A 12,171-nucleotide genomic window follows, 5' to 3' on the forward strand; every position below is an offset into this window, starting at 1 on the left:
GTGGGAGCAATTGTAAGAAAATGGAAGACATAAGACCATTGATAATTTCCCTCAATCTGGGGCTCCACGCAAGATGTCATCCCGTGGGGTCAAAATGATCATGAGAACGGTGAACAAAAATCACAGAACTACACGGAGGGACCTGATGAATGACCTGCAGAGAGCTGGGACCAAAGTAACAAAGGCTACACACTACGCAGAGAGGGACTCAAATCCTGCGTGCCAGGTGTGTCCCCTGCTTAAGCCAGTACATGTCCAGGCCCGTCTGAAGTTTGCCAGAGAGCATATGGTTGATCCAGAAGAGGACGGGAGAATATCATGTGGTCAGATGAAACCAAAATAGAACATTTTGGTAAAAACTCAACTCGTCGTGTTTGGAGGAAGAAGAATGCTGAGTTGAATTCCAAGAACACCATATCTACTGTGGAGCATGGGGGTGGAAACATCATGCTTTGGGGCTGTTTTTCTGCAAAGGGGAAAAGATGACTGATCCATGTTAAGGGAAGAATGAATGGGGCCATGTATCATGAGATTTTAAGCCAAAACCTCCTTCCATCAGTGAGAGCACTGAAGATGCAACATGGCTGGGTTTTCCAGCATGACAATGATCCCAAACACACCGCTTGGGCAACAAAGGAGTGGCTCCGTAAAAAGCATTTCAAGGTCCTGGAGTGGCCAAGCCAGTCTCCAGACCTCAACCCCATATAAAATTTGTTGAGGGAGTGGACGTGTTGCAACAGCCCCAAAAACATCACTGCTCTAGAGGAGATCTGCATGGAGGAATGGGCCAAAATACCAGCTACAGTGTGTGCAAACCTGGTGAAAACTTACAGGAAACATTTGTCATTGCCAACAAAGATGATGTTAGAGTATTGAGTTGAATTTTGTTATTGACCAAATACTTATTTTCCACCATAATTTACAAATAAATTCTTTAAAAATACTACAATGTGATTTCCTGGATTTTTGTTTCTCATTTTATCTCTCATAATTGAAATGTATCTATGTTGAAAATTACAGACCTGTCTCATCTTTCTAAGTAGGAGAACTTGCACAACCAGGGACTGACTAAATACTTTTTGGCCCCACTGTATGCTATTTTCAGGAGATAATGGACTTTCTATCGAACATGCTAGAATCATGAAAGAACTTTATGAGGAACTGACGGTGGCGCTCCTGTGGGAGCATGCCAAAATAACTGAGATCATCGATACAGAGCCACTTTTGGAAGTGACCAAGAGACTCCAGCAGCTGTGGCTCTCGGTCAGTGGGCTGGACACACCTGTCTACACCAGCTTATCCTTTTTCATCTTCTTCTAAATTAGGACCACAATGGGAAAACGTCTCATGCTGGCGGCCATGGTCAACCCTCGAACACAGGAGGATGGCTTCTTTGATGGAATGGACCTGGACATGGTTCTCCGGCTGGCAATCAAGCACCATCCGTGCTTGATGACGTCGTTGATGGTGTGGACCTGGACATCATTCTCCGGCTGGCAATCACGCACCATCCGTGCTTGATTACATCTTTGATGGTGTGGACCTGCACATTACAATGTCCCTGAAGACTTCTTTGATGGAGTGGACTTTACATATTTAATCTTGGAAATCATTCTACAAGTAGGTGAGTGCCCTATTCAGTTCTTTTTCTTTTTCTATTTTGTTCTCGTCAGTGGAGCTGGTAGGCTTTATTAATTTTATTTTACTTTGAGAGAGTGTCGAATTTTGGATCTCGATGTGTGCAGTGTCTGTTCTCTGTACCAGAGCAGCATGCTGTTTTAACCCCATTGTAACTCCTGTGAATGTGCATACAGACCTCTCAGCTGTTTTTCAGGCTGCTTGATCACACAGATGTATTTCTTAGATTTTTCACAGTTCTATCGATGACAACACTTATGAGCACATATGAGAAGCATGGTGGCTTAGTGGTTAGCACTATTGCCTCACAGCAAGAAGGTCACGGGATCGATTCCACCTGTGGCCTTTCTGTGTGGAGTTCGCATGTTCTCCTGTGGTTGCGTGGGTTCCCTCCGGGTGCTCTGGTTTCCTCCCACATTTAAAGACATGCAGGTTTTCCTTTATGGAAGATGATGGTTTGGGAGGGGATGGTCTAGTGGTTAAGCGTTGGGCTTCAGACCAGAGGATCCTCTGTTCATATTCCAGCCTGTGGGCAAGGTCCTTAATCCCCGAGTTGCTCCCGGTGTGTAGTGGGAGCCTTGCGTGGTAGCAGCCTGACATCTGGGTGAATGTGAGGCATTTCATGTGTACAGCGCTTTAAGCGTCTGATGCAGATGGAAAAGCACTATATAAATTCAGTCCATTTACCATCTATGTTATTATCAATCAAAAATATTTTCCTTTAAGATGTGACAACTGTAAAATATTAGGTTTCCCTTTGACATCATGGGACAAGAATGTTAGGATTTCCTTAATGATGTAAATAGGAATACGCATTAAGTTTCATTTATGTTCTCATCTTGGTGGAATACTAGGAATTCAGGGTAGGAGGGGGAAATAGTAGGTTTGGCTTTATGACGTCATAAGGTGACAGGCTCGTTCAGGTTTACGTGCCCCCCCCCTCCCCCTCCCCACCCGGGCCATATTTTTTTTGCACGCCGGGCAAGATGGCGGCGATACAGATGAAGTGTTACAGTCGGTGGACATGAAATTAATTGAATTCCAAATGTAAAGCCGATTCAGATACGTTTCTACACCTGTCCACACAGTCTTTGTACTCGCCGCGCTTCGAGCGTCGACGTCTGTTTGGATTTTGCGCATTTGAAGGTGTTTTTCTTGGAGATGTTGAGGTCGGAGCTCGGTCACTAGCTGCTGGCTAACAGAGAGCAGCTCGTAGCAGCGAAGCCACTCCGCCGGGCCGCCGCCAGCTTTAGGATGGGAGAGAAGCTCGAGCTCAAGCTCAAATCTCCGGTTGGAGCCGAACCTGCAGGTTACCCGTGGCCCTTACCCGTATACGTGAGTGTTACCCGTCCAAACCTTCATATTTACTCTCCGTCTTTGTTAGCTTGCGCTGTGCTAACCTCGGCTAGCTGAGCCGCGGCACGCTTGCTGGTGTAATCAGGTCAAACACTTCGGGGACAGTCAAACATCTACCGTCGGTGCTGTGGATCAGGGCTGAAACAGGGCGTCTAACCGGTTATTGCCAAGTAATAAGTTTTACTGAAATGTAAGAGCCAAGTATGAAATGGTAGAAGTGCAGCCCGCTGGGTCGTTATGTTACTAACATCTGACGGCTAAACGGATAAAAAGACAACTAACCTTAAATACTGTCAGAAGGTCAATTCCAGCCAATGTACACTGATTAAATAGAAACATGATGAAGTACAGTTCAACACGAAAAACTCATTTAAAGTTCAGACTTTAGTTTGTGGTGTCTGTCAACATGTTGGATACAGAAACAAGTTTAACACGTAAAGTCGAACGTGGCTTCATAATTATAAGGGAAGTATTTTGCAATTAAGTTGGCTGTGTTTGCCTCAAAATCACAGGAGTTCATTTGCAATGAATGATGGCTGTTTTATTTCTGTTTAAAAAGGAGCATGTTCCAAACTGTTCATAGTGAAGTCACTCCACTCCAAAGTCACCCCAGGTGAAATCACCCCACTCTAGTAACACAATATTTCAATTCTGATATGTTAATGTAATTATTTATACACACCATTGGCATAATAAACTGTTCTTACTCAAGTTTTGTAAATGACATGATAATGTTTTAAGATGGGGGAATGTAGTTGTCAGGTAAAAAAGACCATTGATGGGAGAAACAGGGCACACTGCCCAGTTCATCACACTGGCAGGTCCGTAACTTTAAACTTCTTTTTTCTTTCGGCTGCTCCTGTTAGGGGGTGCCACAGCAGATCAATCGTTTCCATCTCACCCTGTCCTCTGTGTCTTCCTCTGTCCCTCCAACCACCTGCATGTCCTCCCTAAGCACATCCATAAACCACCTCTTTGTCCTCCCTCTTCCCATCCTGCCTGGTGGCTCCATCCTTAGCATCCTTCTCCCTATATACCCTGGGTTCCTCCTCTGCACATGTCCAAACCATCTGTCTCACCTCTCTGACTTTGTCTCCAAACTGTCCCACCTGAGCTGTCCCTCTGATATGTTCATTCCTAATCCTGTCCATTCTTGTCACCCCCATAGAGAATCTCAACATCTTCAGTTCTGCCTCCTGTCTTTTTGTTCATGCCACCGTCTGTAAGCCGTCCAGTATAGCCGGTCTCGCTACTGTCTTGTAGACTTTCCCCTTAACTCTTGCTGATATTCTTCTTCTGTATGGATCTGTAGTGCTCTTTCTTGGCATGAAACCATATTGCTGCTCACAGATCTTCACCTGTTTTCTAAGCCTAGCTTCTACTATTCTTTCTCATAACTTTATGCAGTGGCTAATCAGCTTTATGTCTCTGTAGTTACTGCAGCTCTGTATATCACCATTGTTCTTAAAAATAGGAACCAGCACACTTCATCTCCACTCCTCAGGCATCCTCTCACTTTCCAAGATTTTATTAAACAATCTGGTTAGAAACTCCACTGCTATCGCTCCTAGACATTTCCATGCCTCCACTGGAATGTCATCTGGACCAATTGCCTTTCCACTCTTCATCCTCTTCATACCTGCCCTCACTTCTTCTTTACAACTCTCTTGTGCTTCCTCACTTACTCTCACCACATCATCCAGCCTTTTCTCTCTCTCATTTTCTTCATTCATTAGCTCCTCAAAATATTCCCTCCACCTTCTCAACACACTCTCCTCACTCGTTAGCACATTACCATGTGCATCTTTTACCACCCTAACCTGATGCACATCATCTCCAGCTCTGTCCCTTTGTCTGACCAATCCCTACAAGTCCTTTTCTCCTGTCTTATTATTCAACTTCTTGTACAGCTCGCTGTATGCCTTTTCTTTAGCTTTTGCCACTTCTCTTTTTGCCTTACGCCGCATCTGCTATTGTCTACTTTCTTCATCTCTCCAACTATCACAAAACCTTTTCACCAACCTCTTTCTCCTTATACTTTCCTGGACCTCTTCATTCCACCACCATGTCTCCTCGTCTTCCTTCCTCTGTCCAGATGTCCCACCCAGTACCTTCCTGTCTGTCTCCCTCAGCACATCTGCAGTACTTTTCCATTTCTCCAAAACTGCTTCCCCTCCATCCAGTGCCTCTCTCAGCTGCTTACTGAATTTCACACAACAGTCTTCCTCCTTTAGCTTCCACCATCTGATCCTTTGTTGAGCTCTCACTCTCTTCTTTTTCTTCACCTCTAAAGTCATCCTACAAACCACCAGCCTATGCTGTCTCGCTACACTCTCTCCTGCCACCACCTTACAGCTTCTACTTTCTTTTAGTTTGCATCTCATACAAAGAATGTAGTCCACCTCTGTGCACCTTTCTCCACTCTTATGTCACCCCGTGCTCCTTTTTCCTAAAGTAGGTGTTCACCACAGCCATTTCCATCTTTTTTGCAAAATCAACTACCATCGGTCCTTCCACATTCCTGTCCTTTAAAGGTCCCTAACTTTAAAGTAGTCATTCTTAAATATTTAAGAAAATAAGCATGGATAGCTGGACTGGGGTGACTTCACCTGGAGCGAGTTCACAGTGAGGTGACTTCACTCGCTACCGTTCCAAATAGTATGCAAAGATGGAAGATTTTTCGCTCCCAAAACTGTCAATTTTCAGAAGACAAGATTCAAAACAAAACTCTAAATAGGAATGGTAATTGATCCAGATTGTGATTATAGGTCTAATTCTTTATTGATTCCTGATCAATTTCCTATCTTGAAGTGTGTTTTTGCTGTCAGTGCAGTTGTTTTCCTTATTTCTAAAAGTAATTTATGGACAAATGTGCACACAACTGGCACTCTTGCATGTAAAAATAAGTGATGTGCAGCAGGACACAGAGGGAGCACTTCTCAGGATGAAAATGATTACAACAGATTGTAGGAAAATCACTTCCCTCTGTTTTCTGCACATCATTTGTTCTTTGCAGGCACAATCTCCATATTTAAGATTTATTTTATTTACTTTTTTGTAATGTTGTTTTCCATACGTAGTATTCCATATAATGAAATTCTGTTGGTGCGTAACATCTCTCTCATTGGTCAATAAACGTCACGTAGCATGAGGCTACATACTTGTTCATGTATTTGCTATTGATACATAGATTCCTAAACTATGTTAATCCAACCACCCATCCTAACTGTAACAGGGCAGCACCATGTATGAATCAAATTTGCGAATAACCACTTCCTTTGTGTTCATGTCTTTGAACCTTCTAAATGAGGTGCTCATTTTCTTTTTTAGTAAGTACAAATGCATCTTCTGACATTCAATCTGAATATATATATATATATATATATATTTTTTCTACCACTGGTGACAGATTTTGTAGATGTGAACAGCCAGTTATCGCAACAGCGGGAAGTTAATATGAAAAGTGAGCATACACTTAGTCATACTGTATGAAGGCAGAGCTGACATTAAAGTCATTGCATGAGTTCACCCAGTTCTCCCACATGGTTTTTCTCTAGAGGTCATCACGCGCACACCACATGACAGTTGAATTAAGCTTTTTGGGGTTTCATTAGCTGTAATAGACACAGATTCTGATATTGTGCAGTAATAAGATGATTGACAGGATCTCGGTGTAAAGCTTCTCTTCCAGCATCATGTTATGTTTGTCAGTAGTTTTTGCATCCAGTGCCATAAGCATCTTGTATCTTCTTGGCTATAATACTTTTTTCTCTCTTTATGAAATATTAGTATACAGACACAAGTTGTACATTAATATGTCAGGGATAGGTGCTAATATTTTAGTGGTCTCTAAATGTGGTGGTCCAAATGTTTCCCTTTGTATAAACCAATTCAGAAAAGTCAGTTTTACACAACTTTCTTTCTTTAGAACTGTTTGCTAAAAGTGATATTGTTGTGCTCTTTGCTCTTTTAGTAGCATTTTGAACTAAAGGGCAGATTAGATTAGATAGACCTTTACTGATCCCTTGGAAAGACTCCCTCAGGGAAATTGAGGTTCCAGCAGCATTGTATAGCAGCACACAGGGTAAGAAGCACACAGAGTATCAAAAGTGTAAATAAAAAAAAAACTGTTTGGAAATCTAAATATACAAATATCAGACATACTGATCGCTGCTGGTTTACTGGCTACTACTGTTGCTCTCCTTCCTGTCCTGTCTTCCTGTTACTCCTCCCCTGAGTGAGGAGTTGTACAGTCTGATGGCCTGAGGGACAAAGGAGTTTTTCAGTCTGTTGGTCCTGCACTTGGGAAGGAGCAGTCTGTGGCTGAAGAGGCTCCTCTGGAGGATGCATGAAGCATTGATGTGTGTGTGTGTCTGTGTGTGAGAAACTGTAGGATTTTAGGATGTTTGTGCAACTGTAATTAAAGGTGCATTTGTGGGGGCTTGCATCATGGTGGATGGACGGGAGGGCTGAGAACCTAAATTGAATATTTGGTATCTTCAATGTAACTTTTTGTGGTCACAGTCCATCAGGCTGTGTTTTGACGTTGTACCTTGCAGGTTATCAATTTTTCCAGGCTTGTTTATCTTTTGTGATGTCGGACTTTCTGAATTAGTGCATACATGCCTGAATGGTGTTACTTGAGTGCTGTCTTGACTTCTTCTTTTTTTTTTTTTTTTTTTTTTTTTTATCCCATCACCATCTTTATGTATCTGATTTTTAACTACCTGGTTCTGTGAAGTGTATCCATGTCCAGCTTGGTTGCCTTGCATTTGACAGTTTATCTCTTGGTTTTAGCTGAATTTCATAACTGTTTTTTGTTCTTTGACATTGAGATGAACATATTAGTATTTTGCACTTGACTTACTGGAGTCTGGAATGTAACGGAAAAGGAGAAGGTTTCAAGTTCTGTGGTCTTTTCAGTGGAGTGCAGTTAGTTTTAACTGCCTTTGTCATTTATAGTAATTGCAGTAAATTCCATTCTGTCTTGACTGGGAAAGCCTGAATTTTCTGAGAATATCAGGCTAGGTCTTTCTTTTTGTTTCCCCTCCACCCACACGGAGTATAGGTTGACAGTTCTGTTTTACTCCGTCATCGCAAAATGAAACTGAATAATTGAGTCATTTGTGTAAGTGTGTGTAATCAGCCACTCCTCTGTACTTTGGCTGACTTTACAGAGGGGAGATTCTGATAACACTCAGTTCCTCCCTGCTTTCCCCACCTCTCTGTTATACTCAGGGTTAAGCATAACAATAAAAATGCCAGAAGTTTTCAAATGCTGGTGACTCATGTTTTAGCTATGTATACGGGACTTTGATGTCTTGCATTAAATTAGAAACAGCTGATTTTGTTCTGTGCACTTTTCTAATATGGAGTCTGTCCTTGTGGTGGCCTCCTTAGTTTTTCAGACTGGCAAGATTTCTTTTTGTTTGTTCTCTCCTTCTGTGTCCATATGGTCAACTCTGCAAGGAGGAGGACACAAAGAATGAGCTTGATTTTCTCACTAGCATTTTAGCATGTTAATTGGTTGTGGATTAAATTTTCCAGATCAGATAATAGTCCTTTAATATTGAGTATCTGCCGAGCTGATACTTTTATTTTCCTAGTTATTGCACATGCGCAGAGCAAAAAGCAAGAACCTTAAACTCAATTATCACTTTAACAGCTCTGCTACGCATTAATAAAAACATATTCAGTCATTCATATTTCTTTTTTTTTTTTTTTTTAATTAAGTAAACATTTTCTGACTCATCAATTCTAGAGCCCGACCGATATGGATTTTTTGAGGCCGATAACGATATTTGAATGAACAAAATCGATAAGACGGCTGATTTGCCGATAGCCGATAAATCAGCTGATATTTTTTTTTTAAATGAATAAAATGTTAGTTTTTGGACCCTTAACAAAAAAGGTATGAGCTAAAAGCTGAAGCTTTGTCATCATATTGATTAACTTTATAACAGAGAAGAATTTTCCAGTTCAAAAAATGCAATCAAGAATTAAACCTTTGTGAAATTAGCAAATACATATCCTTAAAAAGAGTTGTGAAATACATCTGATCTTGTACCTCTTGTTGCTGCAACTTAGATTTAGGTTATATTACAGGTAGAAAAACTTTTTCAGTTGCAGACAAGTAATTGTGGGATGAAAGAAACACAAACACTAAGGAAACATTATTTACACAACACTCCTTTATTTTTCTATTCTGCAGCTTTCAAGAACAAAAAAGTTTCAAACAACCTTAGTGCAAGCAGAAGTTGGTTTTAGTGCTGGTAGAACATTTTAACAAGAAAACATGGACCCTGATATAACATGTGAGGACCAGTGAATCTGAATGTTTCAACCTCTTAGCAGTAAATGAAAGTTTTTCATGCTAGAAATAAGGTCTACACAACGTGGGCTTAATAAAAGTGTGACCGACGCAATGAAGCACATTTGACATATTACTACATAAACTAAGTTAATCAAAATGAGTTGAACTCAAACGGGAGAAATGTGGGGTGAATGTAATCGCAACGTTATTACAAACAACATCCTTATAAATTTACTTGTATGCTTTGTCAGCCAATCAGTGCAGTGTGATGGCGAACTAGGGGGGGCCAGTGATGAACACATTTAAGCAGGGGTGTAAGCAGCTCTCAGTTGAATGGAGTCAGAGCTCCATCTACTGGACAAACGGTGCAAGGACATTTTACATTGCCGACACAAACGTTATTTCAGTAACTGTTCTGTTTATGAGAAAGTATCGGCGTTCTATCGGCAAAATTTCGGCCGATAGGGAGTACTTTGATAAGGGCTTATATCGGCCGATAATATTGGCTGGCTGATATATCGGTCGGGCTCTAATCAGTTCCAGTTAGTGCAGAATTGTTGTCGTAAAACGTGGACACTCATAGTAACAAAGATTGACAAGGTTGTAGTTTTCTAAAATTAATTTGTTGTTCTTATTTTTATTGTATGTTTATAAAAAGTCTTCAAGAATGGATCTTAACTCAAACAAGGCAGAGAGCCTTTCCACTCCTCTCTGGCTGCGCCCCTGTACTGTCTTTGTAAACAAGAGGTAAACTGCTACAACAAGGAGAATAACTTTTTTGTTGTGGAAATCAATGCCTGATTGGCTGGTACAAGTAAGAAACTTACATAACTTGTGGTGTCTATCAGAAACAGGTTTGGATCAAATCAATTTTATTTATATAGCGCCAAATCACAACAAACAGTTGCCCCAAGGCGCTTTATATTGTAAGGCAAGGCCAAGGGAGAGCAAAATACCCATTTCTATTTTAACTGTCACAGTGGCAGCACCATAGGACGGCATTGACTGACAGAGCGCTTGCTGTCTGTTACCTCTTTGTGCTTATGAAACAGGGCACCACTGATGCGCACTGTTCATGCAATAGAATGTGTGAATGAAATAGACTTGTTGTCTATTCATAGCATTTATTTATTGCAGAGTGTTAAGGTGCTTTTAAAACAGCAGCCAAGGATCTTCGTTCGGTCACTGACACCACATTCTGATCAGATTTGGACAGCTGTATGTTTTGGTCATTTGTCAAGAAAAATGCCAAAATGACACTTGTCCCAGCTTCTCAAATTTGAGGGTTTGTTTTTAACAGCTTCTACACAATAGAATGACAATAGAATGGTGTGATAAAACAGAGGCGATGGTCAATAGAACATCAGTAGGACTAATTCCATCTGTGTTTTGACTTAAAGATGAACAGCCAATGACAGTGAGAATAGTGCTGTGTCAAACCAATCAAACTTTAAGGAAATAAAATATAAACCCTGGGTCCCTCCTCTGCACATGTCCAAACCACCTCAGTCTCACGTCTCTGACTTTGTCTCCAAACCATCCCACCTGAGCTGTCCCTCTATGTTCATTCCTAATCCTGTCCATCCTCATCACTCTCAAAGAGAATCTCAACATCTTCAGCTTCGCGTCCTGTCTAAGCCGTCCAACATAGCTGGTCTCACTACTGTCTTGTAGACTTTCCCCTTCACTCTTGCAGTTATTCTTCAGTCACAAATCACTCCTGCCACCTTTCTCCACCCACTCCACCCTGCCTGCCCTCTCTACTTCTCCTTTCTACCACACTCTCCATTACTTTGGACAGCTGACCCCAAGTATTTAAACTCATCTACTTTCACCACTTCTACTCCTTGTAACTGCACTATTCCACTGGGTTTCCTCTCATTCACACACATACACTCAGTCTGACTCCTACTGATTTTCATTCCCCTGCTCACTAGAGCGTATCTCCACATGGAGACTCCTGTCTGATCTGCTCTGTCAAACTGTCCATGACCAGTGCGAACAAGAAAGGATTCAGATCCTTGGTGTAATCCCACCTCCACCTTGAATGAGTCATTCCTACTGCGCATCTCACCGCTGTCACACTGTCCTTTGTACAACCCCTGGCAATAATATGGCCTCGGAGGATGTTCATTCAGTTGTTTAATTTTGTAGAAAAAAAGCAGATCACAGACATGACACAAAACTAAAGTCATTTTAAATGGCAACTTTCTGGCTTTAAGAAACACTATAAGAAATCAAGAAAAAAAAATTGTGGCAGTCAGTAACGGTTACTTTTTTAAACCAAGCAGAGAGAAAAAAAAAATATGGACTCACTCAATTCTGAGGAATAAATTATGGAATCACCCTGTAAATTTTCATCCCCAAAACTAACACCTGCATCAAATCAGATCTGCTCGTTAGTCTGCATCTAAAAAGGAGTGACCACACCTTGGAGAGCTGTTGCACCAAGTGGACTGACATGAATCATGGTTCCAACACGAGAGATATCAATTGAAACAAAGGAGAGGATTATCAAACTCTTAAAAGAGGGTAAATCATCCCGCAATGTTGCAAAAGATGTTGGCTGTTCACAGTCAGCTGTGTCTAAACTCTGGACCAAATACAAACAACATGGGAAGGTTGTTAAAGGCAAACATACTGGTAGACCAAGGAAGACATCAAAGCGTCAAGACAGAAAACTTAAAGCAATATGTCTCAAAAATCGAAAATGCACAACAAAACAAATGAGGAACGAATGGGAGGAAACTGGAGTCAACGTCTGTGACCGAACTGTAAGAACCGCCTAAAGGAAATGGGATTTACATACAGAAAAGCTAAACGAAAGCCGTCATTAACACCTAAACAGAAAAAAACAAGGTTAC

General features: G+C 41.3%; 1 protein-coding gene across 1 annotated transcript in view; it reads left to right on the forward strand.

Moving 5' to 3' along the window:
* The first annotated feature begins 2,620 nt into the window (after positions 1–2,620).
* The window catches only part of dot1l (DOT1-like histone H3K79 methyltransferase), an 89,902-nt gene continuing 80,351 nt past the window's right edge, over positions 2,621–12,171 (forward strand). The window contains 1 exon segment of the mRNA XM_034180222.1: positions 2,621–2,973. Within this exon segment, the coding sequence (XP_034036113.1) occupies positions 2,893–2,973 (81 nt within the window). The 5' untranslated portion in view covers positions 2,621–2,892.

This window comes from Thalassophryne amazonica, chromosome 10 (assembly GCF_902500255.1).
Source record: "Thalassophryne amazonica chromosome 10, fThaAma1.1, whole genome shotgun sequence".
NCBI classification, from domain to species: Eukaryota; Metazoa; Chordata; class Actinopteri; order Batrachoidiformes; family Batrachoididae; genus Thalassophryne; species Thalassophryne amazonica.